The sequence below is a fragment of the Pseudogymnoascus destructans genome, assembly GCF_001641265.1.
Source record: "Pseudogymnoascus destructans isolate 20631-21 unplaced genomic scaffold scaffold_9, whole genome shotgun sequence".
NCBI lineage: Eukaryota > Fungi > Ascomycota > Leotiomycetes > Thelebolales > Thelebolaceae > Pseudogymnoascus > Pseudogymnoascus destructans.
In genome coordinates this window covers 216755-237991 of record NW_020167528.1, presented here as the reverse complement: position 1 = coordinate 237991, position 21237 = coordinate 216755, and the positions used below count along the sequence as shown (strand labels likewise).

At 51.3% G+C, this 21237-nt stretch overlaps 5 protein-coding genes across 5 annotated transcripts; 3 read left to right on the top strand and 2 right to left on the bottom strand.

Annotated features, from left to right (window-relative positions):
• Positions 1 to 2878: 2878 nt before the first annotated feature.
• On the top strand, positions 2879 to 3342 carry VC83_04164 (uncharacterized protein; the record flags this gene model as incomplete). The annotated part of the gene is made up of 2 exons (XM_024467799.1): positions 2879 to 2958; positions 2988 to 3342. 2 exons carry the CDS (start codon positions 2879 to 2881, stop codon positions 3340 to 3342), a joined length of 435 nt encoding a protein of 144 aa, XP_024324613.1.
• A 998-nt stretch (positions 3343 to 4340) lies between these two features.
• Positions 4341 to 7975, top strand: VC83_04163 (uncharacterized protein). The gene is made up of 3 exons (XM_024467798.1): positions 4341 to 5437; positions 5501 to 7695; positions 7746 to 7975. The coding sequence occupies exons 1-2, from the start codon at positions 4668 to 4670 to the stop codon at positions 6576 to 6578; spliced, it is 1848 nt and encodes a 615-aa protein (XP_024324616.1). The 5' UTR covers positions 4341 to 4667; the 3' UTR covers positions 6579 to 7695; positions 7746 to 7975.
• VC83_04162 (uncharacterized protein) lies at positions 7969 to 10989 on the bottom strand (the record flags this gene model as incomplete). The annotated part of the gene is made up of 7 exons (XM_024467797.1): positions 7969 to 8536; positions 8883 to 8947; positions 9215 to 9273; positions 9342 to 9375; positions 9466 to 9679; positions 9775 to 10363; positions 10803 to 10989. 7 exons carry the CDS (start codon positions 10987 to 10989, stop codon positions 8491 to 8493), a joined length of 1194 nt encoding a protein of 397 aa, XP_024324615.1. The 3' UTR covers positions 7969 to 8490.
• Positions 10990 to 12140: 1151 nt separating this feature from the next.
• On the top strand, positions 12141 to 12815 carry VC83_04161 (uncharacterized protein; the record flags this gene model as incomplete). Its single annotated transcript, XM_024467796.1, has 1 exon — positions 12141 to 12815. The coding sequence occupies one exon, from the start codon at positions 12141 to 12143 to the stop codon at positions 12813 to 12815; it is 675 nt and encodes a 224-aa protein (XP_024324618.1).
• A 404-nt stretch (positions 12816 to 13219) lies between these two features.
• Positions 13220 to 14566, bottom strand: UNG1_3 (uracil DNA glycosylase). The gene has a single exon (XM_024467795.1). It carries the CDS (start codon positions 14307 to 14309, stop codon positions 13359 to 13361), a length of 951 nt encoding a protein of 316 aa, XP_024324617.1. The 5' UTR covers positions 14310 to 14566; the 3' UTR covers positions 13220 to 13358.
• Between the last annotated feature and the right edge of the window lie 6671 nt (positions 14567 to 21237).

Sequence of the window (21237 nt, the reverse complement as noted above, 5' to 3'; positions counted from 1 at the left end):
TAAGCCTAAGGGTCTCACGGGAGTCCAGGGAACCAGGTCAAGAGGCAGGAAGGTATCGTATTCTGTAAGCACAATAGGTCTACGTAGATACATCGACTATTGACTGGAGGCCTCCTTCCGAGGTCTCCAACCCCTTTTATCCAGGAACCCCCTTGCCCTCGGTAAACCAGGGTTTCTCCACAGTAGGGCAACGCCTTGGGTCGTCCACGTGAGGGCACGTGACGGCCCTGCCTTACACATATGGTGATCCGCCTGTGATTCCGCCTATAAAAGTGATACTTATAATGCCAGGAAGCCAGAGCCAAGCCAGAGGCCGAAGCCGGAGACAGAGAACGAGGATGATATCGTTGTCGGGTCTTCTTGTCATCGTCGCAAGTATAGTAGAGGACGAAGAAGAAGAGCACCGAATATGGGCTCGCCGTCGTCAGTATCATCATCGCCGTCATATTCAGCAATGCCGGTGCATCTCATTTGAGAGTTTGGACGATGTCCAAGCACGGCAACTACTACGGTAAGCACTCCTCTTCTTTGCCCCTTTTCATTTATAATAACTAATTAACTATGTAAATAGGTTCTCGATGAGTGAGATCCAGCAACTTACTATACTCTTTCAGCTCCATAATGTGCCATGGAGCGGTAGAGTACAGCTAGCGCCATGGATGGCACTTTTGTCATACTGACATTCGTTGCACTCAGTTTGCTATCAAACTCAAGAGCAAACTTGGAAATCTCCTCCTCAAACCTACAAGTCACTATACATATTTTGGCTTATCACACCAACAACAAGAGCAATACTACTCAACGTTTGCTACAACCATCTATGATTCATTACACATCATCGCTCCTTAGTTACTGGGCCGATATTACCACATAGCATATCTCTACAACCCTCTATGATTCATTACATGACATCACTCATACTACCACATGACATATCTCTACCAACTAGAGGCCTAGGAGCATGAACGATAGCTCTAAAAGCTCCTATCACTCTTTAGTTACCCACAAGATTGGTTAAGTTATGACATAATTTGTCTATGACATAATTTGTCTATGACATAATTTGTCTATAGGGGTACTCTGATCTTGGACCTCCTTTTACTTCCTATAGGCTACGAACCTAAGAGATGGTTCTATGGGATTCTCTTACGTCGACTACAGTTACCAAGCCTGGTAAGTCATGGAAAGTCTTGGAAAATGAGAGAACTACACTCCTTTAGCATAAATAGGATTGCCCTTTCCTTAAGAAAGGGCAAGCAGACAATACAGTAAATCGACTATCACATACTTCCACGTCTTTTCCAAGCTTCCAAGCATTCATCTTGTTACTCCTTGTTTCTGAAAAGTCAGTGAGGTGTTAACCTCTGACTTACCCCCGAGTTCCCAGACTCAACATTTGTTGCAACTTGTCTGAACCACTCCACTACATCACACACCTGATTGCTGCGTTGTGGAATAGTCTAAGCTATGACCCTTTGGCTCTGTTTTCTAAGACAGTGTGTTGTCTTAGTAAATTCATCCCTTCCTTGGATGGCTAGATTCTCACATCTGATGCACCCACCATTACAATTCTCTTTCGTGGCTTCGGCATCCTTGGGTTTCTGAGATTTGGTGCTGAGCTCTCATCCCATAACCCGGTAGTCCTCGGCAGTATGCTTAGACTTCTTTGGCTGTTGAGCTTGTCTCGTCCGTTTGGTGACGAAGCTTATCATGTTCTGCTTCGGAGTAGGAACCGTTTGAAGGGTAACCTGACATGGGGCTGTGATGCGATCTGTGATCACGTGCATTTGGGTTTAGCGTGGAGGTAAAAGGGTGGGTAAAGCAGCAACCGCGCCCTGCCAAATCCAGCAGCTCCGACCCCGAGAAGTGGCTTTATTCTATAAAATATCCAACTTTTAATAGTACAGTAGAAGCGCAATATAAGAATGCCCGATAGAAAGCTGAAGACCTAATGGCTGAGATTGATATAAGTGAGCAGATAAATGAGGAAACGCTCAGCATAGCTGACCGCCTTGCATCTCGTAAAAGGCTGAAAGGAAGGAGGGAGAGTGCGGATAGAGGAGCGAGGGGCATCGACTACTTATACTTGCGAGGTTGAGGAAAAGGAAAAGCGGCGCGGTGTAGATCGGCAGGCAGTTATGCCTAAACCGAGCACGCCAAACTAGATGCGCCCCCTTGCTTTGTTGCTGGGGGTGCATCGCCTTACCTCGCCTTACATTCCCCTGCTTATCATCTGCTTATCATGAGTCGGATGACTGTCCCACCCCCATCTCATTCTGATGCTCTTACATCCCAACCGCCATCCCATTCTGATCCTCATTCTAGATCTCGGCCTCATTCCCATCTCTCACCGCCAGGAGAGAAAGAGGGAGGGTTTGTTTGCAGGACCAGTGTTTGGTTGGATGGAGGGAGGGAAGGTGTGTCGATGTGTATTTGTCGATCAGGAAACATCGATTCGTGAATGGCTGGCTGGCTGTCGGTTTGGCTGTCGGTCTCGCACCGGCCTATTTACCGCCTTTCAAAACAAAAGACAGGGCTCAGAACGGTGGCAGAGCCGGAGCGGTAGACGGACGGGGGCGTGACGGGGAGAGCGGGAGTGGTGGATCGTGCGTGCGGGTCGGGTAGAGGGACGGGGGGGGGAGGGTTAGGTTAGGGTACCGAGTGTGCGGAGGTTGGGAGAGGGATTCGATCCAACGGTGCGTGTGAGTGCGTGGGGTGCTGGGGAACTGGGGAAAAGGGAAAAAGAAAAAAAAGGAAAAAAGGGAAAAAAGGAAAAAAGGGAAAAAAGAAAAAAAGGAAAAAGGAAAAAGGAAAAAGGAAAAGAAAAAGGAAAAAGGAAAAAGGAAAAAGGAAAAAGGAATTGGGAAGGCAATCCCCCATGGCGGCCCTTGATACCTACCTACCCAAACCAAACCAAGCCAAGCCAAGCCAAGCCAAGCCAAGCCAAGCCAAGCTCCGGTAAGATCCTTGACGATTGCACCAATAAGAACCTCCAACGACGGCTCTGGGCGGACAAGGCGAGGTTGGGCAGCATTGGCGCTACATGCAGGCCTAGCGGCCGTCCAGCTTGGGCAAACGGGGATAGGAGGGTCTGTGGCATCTGTGGCATCTGTGGCATCTGTGGCATCTGTGGCATCTGTGGCATCTGTGGCATCTGTCACTGGTGGTCACGGTGTGGTCACTGGTGCGAGACCAGTGGGCGCGGGATCAGGCGTCGGTGCGGGATCAGGCGTCGGTGCGGGCGTCGTGCGGGATCAGGCGTCGTGCGGGATCAGGCGTCGTGCGGGATCAGGCGTCGTGCGGGATCAGGCGTCGTGCGGGATCAGCGTCGGTGCGGGATAGGCGTCGGTGCGTGATAGGCGTCGGTGTATTGTGTGTGTAGAGGGTAGAGGAGGTAGAATGATTGTATGATTGTATGATTGTATGTTGGTATGTTTGTATGTTTGTATGATAGTATCACGCCGACTGTGCATCTCTGTGCATCCCTGTGCATCTCTCTGATCTCTGATCTCTGATCTCTCTGATCTCTGATCTCTGATCTCTGATCTCTCTGATCTCTGATCTCTGATCTCTGATCTCTGATCTCTCTGATCTCTCTCCTGTGCATCTCTTTATCCTGTATATCTTCCATCTGCATCTCAGCTGTCTCCATCCTGCCTCTCTCCGTCCGTCCCTGCCTGCCGTCCCTGCCTGCCGTCCCTGCCTGCCGTCTCTCCTGCGGTCTCTCCTGCGGTCTCTCCTGCGGTCTCTCCTGGTCTCTCCTGGTCTCTCCTGGTCTCTCCTGTGGTCATCATTGACCCTCTCATGAGTCCCCGATCACCGCCCATCTCTCACTTCCTCCTCCCATCTCGTCCTAATCTCTAATCTCCACCCCCCTCACCCCGCCGTCCTCTCATACTCCTCCCCTCATCACTTACTTGCTCTTCATCAGACCCATCCTCGCCCAACAATTCCCAACACTCTACGCCCATCTCCATCTCCATCTCCCTCTTCCCATCTCCCTTCCATCTACATCCGCCGTCCCTTCCCGTTGCAATAAATAAATACACACTACCCTCCCACCTCTTATCCCACCTCCCTCTTATCCCACCTCCCTCTTATCCCACCTCCCTCTCATCCACCTCCCCATCCCATCATATCATCATACCAACTGTTTATATTCCCCCCACACCCAACATCCACCCTTGCTGCATCGATAGCCTATTATTACAATTACTACCCTACTCTACTCCACTACTACCCTACTCTACTCTACTCTACTACTCTACTCTACTACTCTACTCTACTACTCTACTCTACTACTCTACTCTACTACTCTACTCTACTACTCTACTACTCTACTCCTACTTCATCCTTCCCTCCCTCCCTCCCTACCTCACTCACATCACCGATCGATCACATATCATTATTACTCCCACTACACAACTGTTTACCTACTTCTCCTCGCCCCCTAGCACCGGCAACAGGCATTCCTCTTCCGCTGCGCGTACTTTCAAGACATCGACTCAACAACATCCCGGTCGCAACTTCCAAATTCGCTTCACCGCCATTATCGTCCCCCACACCCTACCTCTTCCCTGCCTCGCTTCTCCCACCGGAACATCAAACCAACAACGAACTACAACTACTACAACAACCCTTCCTCCTCCCACCCCAAGGCCAAAAATATGGCGGGGTTTCAGATGAACAATTTCTACAGACCATCACAACTCTCCGTCGATGCACAAAACGAGAGGTTTTTCGACGACGACGACGCCAGCATCCTCGACGAGAACATCTTGGACGGTAGCGCTCTCGATTCCGGCCTCGACATGTCCCCCTCCATGAGCAGGCGGGACTCCTACGCCCTATTTTCCCCAAAGACAGAAGACTGGCAACACGTCGAGATGCAGCCCAGCAACTCGAATAACCCGTTCGGCGAGCACAACCCGAACAACCCGTTTCTCAACATGGGCCAGGCGAGCAATAACTACCCGCAACAACAACCCCACAACGGCTGGTCGCTACCGAACACTTCAGGGTCCTGCACCTCGATGCAGACCTTTGACGGCCTACCTGCAGAGTTTCAGAGCAACCCCGGCTTCAGGACAGCGCCCGTACACACTCTCTTCGGCAATGGAGCGACGCAACCGTCGCTGTTCTCGCCTGCCAGCACCGTCGTGGAGTCCATGCCAGCGTCACCCCAGAAGGACTGGGCCGTACCGGAGAGCATGGAGCACCGCGCGATGCCTAAGCGCATGCGACCAGGCAGTCCAGGGCTGCGCTCGCATTCGCCGTTGATGCGACGGGACGGTATTCGCAAGAAGAACGCCCGCTTCGATATCCCGGCCGAGCGCAACCTCTTGAACATCGATCACCTGATCCAGCAATCGACCGACGAGGGCGAGATCAAGGAGCTCAAGCAACAGAAGCGCCTCCTGAGGAATAGGCAAGCAGCGTAAGCCCTCCTCACCCCACCCCACACCTCCCATTCTAGTGGTACATCAACTAATTACATCAGTCTCGACTCGCGGCAACGCAAGAAGCAGCACACCGAGCGTCTGGAAGACGAGAAGAAGCACTACACCGCCCTTCTCACCGAGCTCGAAGAGGAACTCGCAGACGTCAAGATTGCGCTCGATGCCTGCACGCGCAAGGAGGCTCAGTACCAGCAGTACATCGAGAACCTCCGTATGGAGAAGGAGGAGATGCTGCGCGCACACACGATCGAGACGGGCGAGTTACGCAAGAAGGTCAGCGTGCTGAGTGACCATGTCACCAAGCTTGAGGGTGCTGCGCTTGCACAACCCCAGCAACAGCAGGCCTTCCCGAGCGACTTTGCCGACATCGACGCGCTCACCATGGATGGAGCGTGGGACGGAATCTCCTTCCTGCACGACTTCCCCGCCTCGCCTACCATCAAGGCCGAAAACCCGTCGCAGGCCCTCACCGTCTCCAAGTCAGGCGACTCACCCACCGTCCTGTCCGACGCCGATAAGCCTGCTGCACAAGGCCTCCTCCTCATGCTTCTCCTCTTCGGTGCCTTTGTGGCATCGAAGGGCTCTTCGCCGGCTATCCCGCGCATGTCTGACGACGTTCGTGCTGCCTCTGCCACCATCCTCTCCGACATCCTCCACGATGCCGGCGTATCCGCTTCTGCCGTCATGCCTGCCGGTGCCATGTCCTCTGTCGCTGCATCCGCACAGGCACACGCGCAGGGACACGCAGACTGGACACAGCCATCGCACGTCTCACTCGCCGACCTCGATCCATCGCCACTCGCCGCATACGCAGACTCTCTCACCGCCCCGTCCGCACAACAACAGCACGAGCAACTATTCTCGTTGTCTGCCGCACAGTACAACGCCGCGGCCTCTCCGTCCTTCTCCGCCGCCCCGGCGCCGAGTAGTAGCGCCGGCCGCCGCAATCTCGCTGACAGCTTGGCTGCCATGCGAGAGGGTGCGCGGGCGGGGAAGACGGAGGTGTATACGCGTAGCTTACTGTGGGAGCAGGTGCCGCGAGATGTTGTGAGGCGGTTTGCAAGGCTGGTAGAGGAATGCGAGGCTGGAGGTGGCGAGGAGTGCGAGACTCTCGGTTGAGCGGTGATGCACTCACCCATAGGCTCGACTATATCGGCCAAACTCCCAACTCTTCTTCTTTTGTTACACACCACCACGACACGATATGATCACGAAGATAAACGCCCACGCACACGCCCCTCATGTCCTCGGTCTCTGAACCGACAGTTCTTTTACTCTTTATGTTATCCAGCGAAACCAGCGAGCGCGCGTTGATTTTTTGAATTTTGCCATCGAGCACCAAATTGTCCAGAAATAGTTTTACTCATTTGAATTTTCCTCCATTTTCCTTGCCTGCACAAATTGTCCACCCATAACATCTTGTCACACCCAATCATGTCTTTAGCTATGGATATCTGAGTTTCTGTTTTAGTTAGTTTACTGCATTTAGCGCATAGGCCGGTTTTGGTTTTTTGGAGATTAACCCTTACTTTTTTCCCCGTTGGTTACGGAACGGGCGGTTGGGTAGGGAAGGGAAACGGCGGGAATGGCACACGGGAAATAGGCCGGGGGGTTGGGATGGGGGGAATCACGAAATGGACTGGAATGGAATGAAATGAAATGAAAAGATTTACACGAGCATATCACGGCCTCACAGCACACCACACACAAACACACGCAAATACCATTTTCTTCCGTCCCGTCGTCTACGAAGTTTCAACAAACATTCTACTTTTTCCAAAACTCTCTTCTCTTTTCTAACGAAACGAACCCCCTTTTTATTTACGATGATGAACGAAATGAAAAGATGATGACGATTATGCCACGAGTACAGTACAGCCTGGGATTTTGAACAGAAACAGGAGGAGGTATGGGATGAATTTATGACGTGATGAATGAATCATCATGGGCGATGACTGCATGAAGAGAGACGCAGTTTTCTTGGGAGGGAGAGGGTGCTTCCTTCCCTGGCGAGTTTGAGGGGGGTTGGCTTGCCTCCTCGGGAGAAGGTGAGGAGGGCAGGAGAGTTGTGGATGAGAAGGAGTTGTGACACGAGGCACGGAAGAGATGATGGTAACGGTGATATTATCAATATCTCAATCTACTCCTAACATATCTAATTTCAAACACCACTTTTTACACACACACACACACATTCAAAATCATCCGCGTGGTTTCTTCAGAAGTGTGAGATTTTGTGAGATTTGCTTATTTGGCGTGCCACCCAGCAGCTGACTTAGCTACCAGAGCCAAAAATAGAAAGAATCCTTGGTGGTGAAGAAATATAAGCAGAGCGAGCGAGTGAGCGGGGATCCCACGCGTTCCACCCACCCACGCACTCAACTCACTGTTGTGACAATGCAACGAGCATACCATAACCACACCTAAACACACTACACACATCACAACATAGCAGAGTACACACACACAGCACACAGCACAGTAGGGGAAGCTCACCCCCACCATACCCTTACGACAAAAAAACCGAACATCCGAGTCCCGTGAATAAAATTACACCGCCTTGCGTGCGAGCTTGTCTATCTATTGCCTCCTATCCCATCCAACCTATCCTAGACTATGTAATGTACGATTCATTGCACTGCGTTATCCGGCCTATCCAACCTATCCTATCCTATGTTTTCAAAACGGCACATATCCAGCGACTACTCCAATCCCATCAGCAGTAGAAGTAGAAGAAGCAGTTCAGCGCAGCCTAACCCAGTAGCCCGGCTCAGGCTGCGGAGGTGCATGTCGGTACCCAACCTACGCTCCTCCGACCCCTACCGCGCGCGCGGACTGTAACTACGACGTCGTGGAGCCAACCAACCGTCAATTGTGAGGAGGTACGCATACTGCGGTAGGTTGTGTATGCATGAACCCACCCACGCCCACGACCAGACCCCGCATCAACATACCGTCCCGTTCGTGGTATCCATCCATCCATACAGAGAGGAGGGGTACGCGGGGTGGAGGAGAGGCCAGTAAGCGCGCGTTAGGAGGGGGTGGTGGAGGGGGGGTCGTATTTGGGTTTCCAGATCCTAAGGGGCGTTGTTAGCTTGCTGGTTGTTTGGTTGACGGGGTACTAGGGGGGGGGTGTCTGGGGAGTTTGAGGGGCAGGGGCGCTGGGTGGTATCATGAAGTGGTGGTTTCTGGTGGTGGTGCCTTGGTGGATGACAGGATAGATGGCAGTATCTAGACTCTGCCTGCGCAGCACACGCCAACACCAAGCGTAACTCCGCACCGCATACCACCACCACACCGCACACAGCACACACCAGCGCACCGCACCCACCCCCAAACCAAGACAAGGACGAAACGGAGGGGCAGGGCAGGGCAGGGTAAAGGAAAAAATAGCAACACGGCAGGAAAACAGGGTAGACTCACCATCCATTCCCAATGAGTTTATTACCGCCTTTCTCGGCGAGACGGTAGTACTTTGCTGACTCCATCTGTGGTGGCTGTGTAAGCGCGGTTCTGCTCGGATCTTCGGGGTTTGGGGAGTTCGCCTTGTCTGGGATGCGTGGGTGGGAGGAGAGGGGAGGAGGGGGTTGGTGCCTGATGGCTTGGTGGGAGGGTGTGGCGGCGGGGGGATAGAGTCGTCTGAGATATGTGGAAGGGGGATTGGGGGTGTTCGAGATGCAGATGCTGGGTAATAAGGCGGGAATTGGTAGGGGACAGGTAAGGGCGGATGGGATTGAGAAGGGGAGTCGACGCACCTTATCTTTCTTACACCCGAACCCCTCCAGATAGCACCACCCTGCCTCGTTCATCGCGTCTAGAATCCCCACCGTTAGCTGGCTGCGCATCGAGGCGGGGGCGGCCAAGAGCATGGGAGGGTCGCACCTGTGTCCCCTAGATTCGCGGCGGTTTCGTAATACTGCGTTTCGTCAGCTCCTTGTGCTACCCAACGGTCTTCCCCTCGCTATCGCCATTTATCGCTCGTGATCGCGAGGAGCACGCCACTTACTTGCTTAGCTGCTACGGGGTCCTTCTTGACCCCCCAACCATGCCTGAAGGAATTCGCCAGCTCGAAAATCGCTAGTACTAGCTCGCCCTTCGCGGCGCCTCCTTTGGCGGAGCCGGCGCGCAGAGCGGCCTCTTCGATGGAGGCGGCGTTTGAAGCAGCGGCGGTGAGATATTGCATCGCCTGCGCTGGATCCGCTGTGCAGCCCCATCCGTGCCTGTTCAATTGTGTCAGTAAGATGTTACGTATATGAACCATGTAGCTGATGAACCAAGGACTAGCAAGAAATTAAGTGAGGATAGAATCCCATACCTTAGCGCAAGCCCATAAAGCACCTGACTCAACGCATTATTCTCCCCCCCCGGATCCGCCAACCGGCCAAACATGCGTGTCGCCTCCTCCAAGCTCCCCGACTCATGCAGCCGAATAGCCTCCTGTATATTATCATCCGCCTTCTTATCCCCCACCACGCCCACGCTCTCCCTCAGCTCCTGTCCCAGCGTCTGTCCCATCCCCACCCCCGCGGTGGCCAGCAGGCTTCCCACGGCTCTCTCTGGACTCCCGCTCGCGCTGCGGATGATAGCGCCGTTGCTCCTCGCGAGCAGCGTAGCGCGCTTCTCCCACTGGCGCTCGCGCTCTGTTTGGCCGCCCTCGGCGGCATCGTCGGCTACGTCGATGGCGGGGAGGTCGGTGGGGATGTTGGAGGAGCTGACGCCGCGGCGGAGGTGGAGGCGGGCGGAGACGCGGCGGCGGGTGCGGTTGTCGGGGTCGGTGGCGGAAGAGGCGGGGTTGGAGGATGTAGCGGAGTTGGCGCGGGGGCACGAGAAGGGCGAGAGGGAGAGGCGGTTGCGGCGGGGTTCGGGGGGAGGGGAGGGGGTGCGGGCGTTGGTGTTGGTGTAGTCTGGGGGCGGGGAGGTGGGGCGATGGAAGGCGAATTCGGGGTTTGAAGGGTTTGAAGGGGAGGAGACGGGGGGGGGGGGCGCTTTTCTTTGTCTTTCCTCTTGAGGAGGTCGCCGAGGGGCATTTTGGGCGGTGGGTAAGGTGATGACGGATGTGTCGGGTTACGAGGGTGCGCACGTGCGGGGTTGGGTGAGGTTGTAGCCACGAGGGGGAGCGAGAGGGGATGAAGATGGGATTAAGAGGGTATTGGAGTGATTAATGTGGTCGCGACGGTGGCATAGTAGCTTGAGATGATTCTATTTCGGTGTTTTCATGGCTGAGCATTGGCGCGCACGAGGCGCCGAGGCTGTGTGCTCAGCCTCGTCGTTTCTAGCGACAGAGGGCAATTTCTGACCCCATTATGTGACCCATGGCGATGCAGATCGATAGAAGGAGCATACGAGCTCCACCGGCCCCGAATAAGGAATCACAGTTGAACAGACATCGCTCCTTGATGGCTGCTACAGGGGCAATGGCAAGCCCCAGGCCACGGGCGGACTCTACCCCGCCATCGGGACCAAAATACCCTGACGATGATGAACGCGAGCGCCAATGCTTTGCGCGCAGCAACACATGCGGACATCGCATCTAGAAGACGGAGATCTGAGATTCCACAGGGCGGAGCGACTCCAGTGACTAACATGGGGAAGGAAATGTAAAACTCACACCCATCCCAACTCTCGGAGGCCGACCAGGAACAGAAGGAGGATAGCATGCACGCCTCAGCGATCGCAATGGCCCAGCAGATGTATAAGATTATTGAGAAGCGCGAGAAGTAAACCGGAGAGGCCGGCTATGCCGCGACTGCGGCGCATGGAAGATGATAGTCTACTTCTATGAGCTGACGCCCATGAAATATGGCAATCTTCAAGAAGCTGCACAACGGCTTGCTCAAGAGCGCCTGGCGAAGCTTCACGATGAAAACTTCAAGAACGCGAGTACCTCGACTACTACGTCAGCCCCCAGCCATCCCAGAGGATTTCCAAAGGGCGCTTCCGTCGTCGCGCTTCGAGCGATACAGCAGTGAGCCGAGACCGGAGAGGAAACGTCCGGTTTCAAACAGCAGCACCGCTATACTCATCCAACCTCTCACAAATTGACGCCAAAACGAGGCAAAGGGATGGCGATATGCTACTTGCCGCGGCTTAGCGCAACGTTCAAAGAAGTCTCCAAGGAATCGATGAGCGCGTCTATGCTCAAACAGGACGACCTACCCCGTCAATGATGGGCCAGGAGACATTGCCAATGGCGATTGCCCAGCAGCGCGTGCAACAGCAACAGGGCCCTCCACAACGAGGTGATAAGGTATCTATTGGACATGGAGCCCTTGTTGATAGTAGTTCCGTCGATGCATTAGCATTCAGGAACGTCCAGCCGGTGCTGTTAATACTAAGTCTGATGCCGAGCAAGCATGCCGGACTGAGATAAGCTGGACGAGGAGGAGGCAAAGCGGCAGATTGAGAGGGAAAGGGGGCGTGAGCAGGAGCTCAAGGAAATCGACAAGCAGTTGAAGGGTAAGTCGAGGACCCCACCCCGTGATAAAGTACTTTGTTAACTGGTGTAAGAACATGACAAGCAGGAGAAGGAGGGAAGGAAAAGCCACGAAACATTCTTCAAGGGGCAGAGCAAGCGCTGGTCGAAACAGAGCAGCAAGAGCAAGAGCACCCAAAGCAGGGAATCCTACGTGCCGGAGCCCATGGCGATGAGTGGAGCAGTTGGTGGTGGAGGTGTCTCTGAATATGATCGAGTCGCCACCGCTGAATATGAACCGCCTGTCTAGCGTTATGAACCACCTGTCGAGCGTGCTGAGCCAACTTATGTTGCCGCTCCAGCCGTTCGGCCAGTCCTGCAGGCTCCAATTATACCACCTATCCAGTACGTTCGAGCCCATTAGGCCTGCCCAACCTCCCGAGCCTATCGAAGAGGAGGATGTCCCCGAGATCCCCGTCTCCGAGTACACCGACAAAGGCAAGAGTTCACAGCCGTTTACGCGCCTCCAAAAGAGCACGCGGCCATGCCAGACGTCGGCGACCTCACAGCAAGGAGTCAAGTCATGGCTGAAGACGGCATTCCGCCGGACGAGCAAGGGCCAGAAAGAGGAGCAAGAGAATCAGAACGGTGCTGGTAGCCTGTTTGTCGGGGGAGCTTCTCTTGCTCAGCAGCCTGATGGGACGCCGCAGCAGGTAGCTACCAAGACGATGTATGGTGGCGATGAGAATGAGGTTCCTGTATCAAGGTACTTGACAGGCACGGATGGGTCCAAGTACTCCCAGGAGCAAGAGGAGTCGGCTGCGGGTGGTGTGTTGGCGTCGAACCCGGTGAAAGAAACGGCGGCGCCGAGGGAGGAGGGGTATGAGTCGGAGGAGGCGAGGGATCAGTTCAATGATGCGGATGTTGCGATGCCGATTTTTTAGAGTTCGAGGCCGCTGAGTCCGGCGCGCGATTCGAGGTTTAAGGAGGTGATATAGGAAACAATTGTTGGGTTTATATAGCAAATGAATGCATGTAATTGTATGCTGCTGAGATAAATAAGTTGCACTTCAGTGGGTGGAAATCGTACTTCAGATACTGTGGTCTCTTCAACTTTACTATCGAAATTATTTTCAAATGGGTTTGCTTAGTAAAGTTGAAGAGGGCAGTAATCGGCATTTTTCATTTTTGCAGGGTATATTTTAGTGTTCTACAATTATTTTAGTATTCTGATTATCATTTTCTTCTTCGTCGTTCTTGTTGTCACTCGAGTTGTGCAGTTTCGCGTTTAAATTCTACATCAACCGCATTTCAGACGCGGAACTGCACAACTTTTCGCAAAAACATCTGGTGTGCATATTAATTTATTCAGGCATTAGCGAAAGTTTGCTTCTACAGGCACTCTACCCCATAAACAATTTACTCAGGTATTGAACAGCTCTTGTCCCCCCGTCTTACACAGCTCTCCTCATCCCCGCCATCTCCCATCACATAGCCCTCCCCTCATCCCCGCTGTCTCCTGTCTCCTCCACATCCCCAACGGAGATCAAGTCTCCCAGATCGTTGACATACTTGTAAACAACGAATTCTCCCCAGACTTCCTCACTGATATCTCTGCCTTTAGCCATCAGAATGGCACGCGGGACACTGCTATAATGGATCGAATTGATGCACTGACGCTGACCGAAAATAACAAAGGAAGTCTGATAGGGGATCTGCTCCTTCGGTACCACATAACCAATTGCGTCTATCTCGATTTCTGTATTGCTTAAAGCTATTCGGACATCGATCTGTACCCTAGTCGCATCTTTGTTCCGATAGGGGTCGTGTGCAGGTTGCGCAAGGTATTTTGTAAAGTCGTCTGATAAGAGATCCTCTGATATGATTGTGCTCTGCGCACCAGTGTCCCAGAGCATCCCGATATTCGGCATCTCCTGAGCCATTATCGAGTCATCATGACCCACGCCGCGGAGGACAAGAGATGCCTTTACCATTGGTAAAGTTCTTTCGTTGGCCGATGCCGTCAAGATGACTGGATATGGGCTGGTATATTCCTCTGCGGGAAATATATACTCTTTACGAGTCCTCGACGTTGACGGCTTTGGGAGTGCGATCGAGTCTGTGTTATAGCGGGTGCTGATAAATTTGCCTGGGGCGAAAACGCCTGATGTTGTAGTTGGCTTCGCATCTGTCCAGCTCGCAGCACCCTGGAGCGCGATCTCCCGGAAGTGTTTTCTCTGGGCCTCAGTTCGAGACTGCCTTAAAACAATAGAGTCATCTTCAGTCTTATCCGCCAATGCGGCCTCCGTTTCGTGCATTATATGTCTCCATGTTGTCTTTCTTGGAATCGTAATCGTCACGTCTTTGAACTGGCTTGATAGGTGCGTTGCGACCTGTCTCATCAGTTCGCCTGGGGTCTCCGTTACAGAGGTGTCCATCTTTCAGTGCAGATAGTTCTCTTGTATTTATAAAGGGTAACTTTGTAGTGATGGTGCTCTTGTAGAGATGATGATCTTGTAGAGATGTCCTTAGTTGGATATTTCCGATATGGACTATTTAGTCACATGACTAGTATAAGTGACTCGTAGTGTTGGAACTGCGTTCCTAGTAGTACGCTATACAGCGTAGATTGTATACAACTACTGGTATATATAGGGCTTTGCATCCATAGTTACTCAATCAAGTCGTCAAACTCCAGATTTGTGCTCAACAGTAGCTCTTGTCGCATAAATCTCGATAGTAAACCACGCTATGCGATAGTAAACCACGCTATGACTAAAACAGATTAGACTGTCCAAACCGTCAAAGTTCCTATTTCTGTGTTTCGATCTGAAATCTGTCTCCTCGAAGTTTATTACTTATTCAATCTCGCGCCTACTACGGCTTGCAAGCGATGTATGTAGCGAGATTGAATAAGTCTTCACCCAAAACAAATTAGCAAGTTATAAAAACACGTTATGTTAGTAAACAGACTCTTCATTCTTATCTACTTGATGCTCTTTGATTGCATCTTCGAGTTTGATGATGCATGCTTGAACCCTCTTGTCATCTGGATCCTTAGAAAGCATGCGACGTTTTATGCGGAGACAGACTTGGAGTATTTCGATATCATTATGAATTTCCACTTGTTCTTGGTTCATTTAGGGTGGGAGATACTACTTGCTTTGGCGCAGCAGGACAGAAACTTCAACAGTATAATATGGTAAAAGAATAATATAATCAATTGAATTGCTAACTAATATACGGACCTACGTACACTATTTATAGGCCTAGGCCCCCAAGACCCTACCTAACAAGCTAAGCTTTTCAGCCTAGCTGGAAAGCAGACATTAGCCTAGCGCCACTATCTAGTACATTACCAAGCGGGGAGCTAGATCACACGGCGGGAGGGGCAACTAAAAGTTGTTGGAACTGCGTTCCTAGTAGTACGCTATACAGCGTACATTGTATACTGCTACCGGTATATATAGGGCTTTGCAACCATAGTTACTCAATCAAGTCGTCAAGCTCCAAATTTGTGCTCAACAAAAGTGATATTGCAAACTGAGGAATGATACAATACTAGCAAACAATGAATTTATATTTGTATTCGTTCATAGTAATGTGATAAGAAACGGAATCGCGAGACTTTATAAATTCAAGTTATGGCGGTTACTACAAGAATGGGCTCACTCAGCCTTTAGGGGGCAAGTATGGTTGTACTGGATTTGCCCAGGGGTGAATACGCCACCAAAAACTGTAGTGATTGATTTCCGCGCACTCTCGGAGAGGTTTATGGACTGCGTACTATATGCAACACAAAATTTGGCTCCTACCCGTCCACCTGGAATTCTCTAAGCACCCGAACAACCATCCTTTATAATAGAATGTGATATCTACGCAAAGACCTTCCATAGCACTACAAGGCTTCAACACTACATAAAATTAACAACCGGTGAGCAAAGAAAGAAATTAATTAACAGGGGTGTATTTAGTCGCTCTGTTACATCTGCTAACTTTTGAATATATCACTTTGTAGGTGTGTTTAACACTATACGGGCTTCAAGAATAGTAGAGAGTATTATATTTGCTTTTCGTGGTGTTGTAAAGTCAGGTGGGCTACTATTTTGAAAGACAGTATCAAAAATATTATGTTGTTGTGGTGTTTGAGGCTGTTGTTCAATAACTCCTTAAAGTGTCACTTTATGGATAATTCGTTGTGGTTCAAATGGTTGTAGTCCTGCTCCTCTCTATGCTAAAGTGATATTTTGAGTTGAAAATGCTAACTCTCTTGCTGTTATATATGCAGATAGCCACTCTGCTTTTTGCACACATAGGAGTTGTGCTTCATTTAAATGTGAAAGAGCTGTTGTAAGCCTCCTTTTCAATGGTCTAAAAATTGCAATATCAAGTGGCTGTAACACATATGAAGTATGTGGCAGTAATATAAGGATTGATATGCGATTTTGTATACAGTAAGAAATGAAATTCCCACTTATATGACTGTCATAGCCGTCACAAATAAGAAGGCGTTGTTGTTGTCCTCCATTTGCTTTTGCACATGTTATAGGCTCAAATACACGCTTAAGCCACTTGTAACGCTGAACTTCTAAACAATAGAAGACACAGAAGTTTCTTGCGTAAGGTTGACTTGACAGAAGAGGCAGGGGATTAGACACAAAGGCTTTCCAAGTAACACGTTACAGTATTGTAAAGAATACTATATTGAGTTGAGCACGAAGCTCCTATCTAAGGAAATACTATCTACTTATATAGTGGCGTCGTGTCAAAGGGATATCCGTGGATAACATGGATAACATAATATCCATGATATCCAATGTTATCCATCACCTGGTATTCGGTGGATCCCCGTGGATAACATGGATAACATAATATCCAAGATATCCAATGTTATCCATCACATGACATTCCGTGGATTGCCGTGGATAACATGGATAACATAATATCCATGATATCCAATATTATCCATCACGTGAGGTTGCAGCTGTAATGTCATACTGACATTCGTTGCACTCAGTTTGCTATCAAACTCAAGAGCAAACTTGGAAATCTCCTCCTCAAACCTACAAGTCACTATACATATTTTGGCTTATCACACCAACAACAAGAGCAATACTACTCAACGTTTGCTACAACCATCTATGATTCATTACACGTCATCACTCCTTAGTTACTGGGCCGATATTACCACATAGCATATCTCTACAACCCTCTATGATTCATTACATGACATCACTCATACTACCACATGACATATCTCTACCAACTAGAGGCCTAGGAGCATGAACGATAGCTCTAAAAGCTCCTACGAACCTCTATGATTCATTACATGTCATCGCTCTTTAGTTACCCACAAGATTGGTTAAGTTATGACATAATTTGTCTATGACATAATTTGTCTATGACATAATTTGTCTATAGGGGTACTCTGACCTTGGACCTCCTTTTACTTCCTATAGGCTACGAACCTAAGAGATGGTTCTATGGGATTCTCTTACGTCGACTACAGTTACCAAGCCTGGTAAGTCATGGAAAGTCTTGGAAAATGAGAGAACTACACTCCTTTAGCATAAATAGGATTGCCCTTTCCTTAAGAAAGGGCAAGCAGACAATACAGTAAATCGACTATCACATACTTCCACGTCTTTTCCAAGCTTCCAAGCATTCATCTTGTTACTCCTTGTTTCTGAAAAGTCAGTGAGGTGTTAACCTCTGACTTACCCCTGAGTTCCCAGACTCAACATTTGTTGCAACTTGTCTGAACCACTTCACTACATCACACACCTGATTGCTGCATTGTGGAATAGTCTTGTTACGATATCAAGTGCGCCTTGCAGCTCGAGTGGGGGTTCAGGGGTGTGGGGAGCTTTCCGGGGTTGGAGCGAAGTTTTCAGTTGTGGAGTGAATTCTCAGAACTGGTCTCGCTAAAGAGAATTCACTCCACAATAGCTGTATATAGATCGAGCCACTGCTCGAGTGCTCCTCTTCTCTTTCCTTTCTTCTCTAGATTGAGTTTAATTCATAATATCCAACTGGCGCCCTATGCCTTGGTGAACCGTGACAAGTCTAAGCTACGACCCTTTGGCTCTTTTTCCTAAGACAGTGTGTTGTCTTAGTAAATTCATCCCTTCCTTGGGTGGCTAGATTCTCACATCTGGTGCACCCACCATTACACTTAGCTAGCTTAGGTGTTGCATTTTCCTTCAAACGTTCGATGGGATATGTAGTCGGCAAGGTAATTAGAGATCTATTCTAAGGCTAGTCCTTGTAGGAGGGCCACAGCCTATAGGATCTGTTCTACTTCTTAGGCGAAGTGTTTGGCGTTAAACGCCATCTATAGCTCTGTCTAGATGAGGAAACTTACAACACAGATCATTTTTCATTGTGTCACGTGGTTAATACGGGCTCCGTATCTGTTGGAGAGTAGGCCGTGGGCGTGGGATACGGTGGTATTTGGCCCTATAATCCACTACGGCATCCCAGGATCTCCGACCGGTGCTGGAAACCACCACAGTCTCAACTGGGGTTTCAGCTCTGAAGCCACCAGAATAGGGGGCTTTTGGGGGGTCGAAGCAGAACCTCCGAAAGGCCTACAAATAGCCACGTAGGCCCATTAGATAGTGTAGTTAATCAATCGATCTTATTTTGCTATAGTAAGCTATATACTGTGTGAGAATTCCTGCCCCGTTGCACCCGTGAGAAGTCCCGACCACTGGAGAAACCACATGATTTGTGTGTGATCCCGTACCACGGTACTTCCTGTTCCAACAGGTTATGAGCCCGGCAACGCCAAGGAAATTCTCATATTCAACGACGAATTGATTCCGAGGTCTCACATCGAAAAAGTGAGAGCCTGAGCTATCCGCCGCCGATACTCAGCCCCAAAAAAAAAAAAAAAAAAAAGGAAGTGATAGCTGCCCTCCACGATGGAGACCGAATCTATCACCGAGCGGCCCCGGATCCAGAAGCTCACGGGGCCCAATTACCGGAATTGGGGCAAGCAGCTCAAGGTCATACTCCAGGACCGAAGAGTCTGGAGTGCCGTTGATCTGACATATACGCTCGACGACGATCTGGAGCCCGAGCTCGAGACGAAAAAGGAACCCAGCGAAGCAGCTGCGGCCCGGTCCAAAGCTCTAAAAGATCATAAGGCCAAAAGACGAGATCTACGGGCAAGGAATATGATAATGGAGGCCTGTACCCAGAGTATCATTGACAAGATACTCAAGTTCGATAGTGCCAAGGAGATGTGGGATTACCTCAAGAAAACCTATGCTAGGGACGGAATACAACAGTTGACTTCGAGGAGCGAAGCTTTCAACACGTACTCGCCGTCGGCGACGACTTCGGTGAGCGATATTGTCACCCAGCTCGACTACCTCCAGGAGGATATCGGCCGAATTGATCCTAATGAGCAGCCATCCGACAAGGGGAAGGCCGGTCGCCTTATCACGATTATGATAAGTCGGGGGGGCAAATACGACATCGCTGCTACCCAGATCCGAGCAGCGAACATTACGGACTACGAGAGTATTGTTGAGCACTTCGTCGACATCGAAGAGCAGCTCACAAAGTCGAAGACAGTCACTGAGTCTGCCCGGCAAGCCTCTACGGATACTGGAAATACGAGGGGCAAAAGGGGTGGGCAGGGCGGTGGGGGCAGGTCCTACCACAAGGATACCCGTACCTGTTATCACTGCAGAAAAATCGGCCATATAAGCCGGGACTGCAACGCGAAAAAGAGGGGGGAGCTGAAGACGGCAGGGCCGTCGACTGGCCCCCTCGCTGCCCCTGGCGGGGGAAAGGGGTTATCGCCGCCCCCATCGGAAGGGGCGAACGCTGCCTACATCCGGGCCGCTCCCGTCACCGAGACGTCTTGGATCGCTGCGACCAACGACTTGTGTGGCATCGATACGCGCTGGGTCGGCGACGGGCAAGCTAAAAGAAGGGCGTGGATCATGGATTCGGGTTGCTCTCGCCATATGACGTACGCCAGAGAGGCGTTCGTCAACTACATCATACTAGACAAGCCGATTCCAGTCAGACTAGCCAACGGGACGGAAATCCAGGCCGTCGCTGAAGGGACTGTCAGCTTCGAAATAGCTGTCAGGGGCGACAAGCGCCATATCCAGCTTCACGAAGTACTGCACGTACCGAAGCTCGCCGGAAGTCTCGTCTCAGTCCCCCATCTCCAGGATAGGGGTATCATGACAAGGACGACCAGCGGCGGCAAGATGCTCCTGGAACTCAAGGGGCAAGTCGTCGGCGTAGCTGATCGAATCGGACGTTCCTACATCCTGGACGGCACCTAGGAAGGCGCCGTCACTGCGCTGCGCGCAGTGGCGATGTCACCAGATGAGGCCATGCTTTGGCATCGGCGCTTTGGGCACCTGAGCTCAAGGAGTCTGAGGCTGGCCCACACCGCAGTCGATGGGTTGCCAGGGCCGATTGGTGATCTTGCAGACCCGTGTGGAGAGTGCCTACTCAACAAGAGTACGCGGGTTATCAACCGAAAAGCATCAGAGCATGCGACAGCCCCCCTCGACAGGATCCACAGCGATATCTGGGGGCCATACCGGACGCCGTCACTAGGCGGCAGTAACGTCTACTTTGTGACGTTTACAGACGACTATACACGGAAGACCTGGGTCTACGTTATGAAGTCTACGGGGCAGCTACGGGCGATCTTTACAGAGTTTAGGACTCAGGTCGAGCACCAAACCGGCCGGAAGATCAAAGTCGTACGCTGCGACAACGGCAGCGAGTACAGGGCTCTCGAACGGGACCTCGGGAGCACTCAGGGAATCCTGTTCGAGTTTACGACGCCGTATACGTCGTATCAGAATGGCGCTTCTGAGCGCCTGAACCGGGCCTTGGTGGCCCTGATCAGGGCGATGCTGGCCTACGCGCGCCTGCCTAGGAAGCTCTGGGCTGAGGCGGCGATTGCCGCCTCCTACCTGCGGAACAGGCTGCCAATCGGGCCTGAAGGCAAGTCGCCGGAAGAGTCATACAGCGGCAAGAAGCCGTCTGTGGCTCACCTCCGCGTCTGGGGTTGCGTCGTATATGCAAACCTCGCGATGGAACAGAGGGGCGGCGACAAACTCGCGCCCAACGCGATACGGACTGCACTGGTTGGCTACGCCGGCACCTCCAAGCAGTACCGATTGTATGATCCGGTCGGCGACCGCATCATCATTGCAACTTCGGTGAGGTTCGTCGAGGATCAATGCCTTGATCTCGCCGACTCGGACGAAGGGCCCGTCGAGGATGTGGGGTTTGACCCCATGGAGGCTTACCTCGAGCAGGGGCCCCCTATAGAGGCAGTTAGCCATCGGCGCAGCCAGGGTGATACCCCAATAGGGGGCC

What these genes read in the sequence shown, in the direction of transcription:
- VC83_04163 (XM_024467798.1), top strand. Translation starts at nt 4,668, where the DNA reads ATGGCGGGGTTTCAGATGAACAATTTCTACAGACCATCACAACTCTCC. An exon ending in CTGAGGAATAGGCAAGCAGC is followed by an intron (nt 5,438 to 5,500) that starts GTAAGCCCTCCT and finishes TAATTACATCAG; the next exon opens with TCTCGACTCGCGGCAACGCA.
- UNG1_3 (XM_024467795.1), bottom strand. Translation starts at nt 14,309, where the DNA reads ATGGACACCTCTGTAACGGAGACCCCAGGCGAACTGATGAGACAGGTC.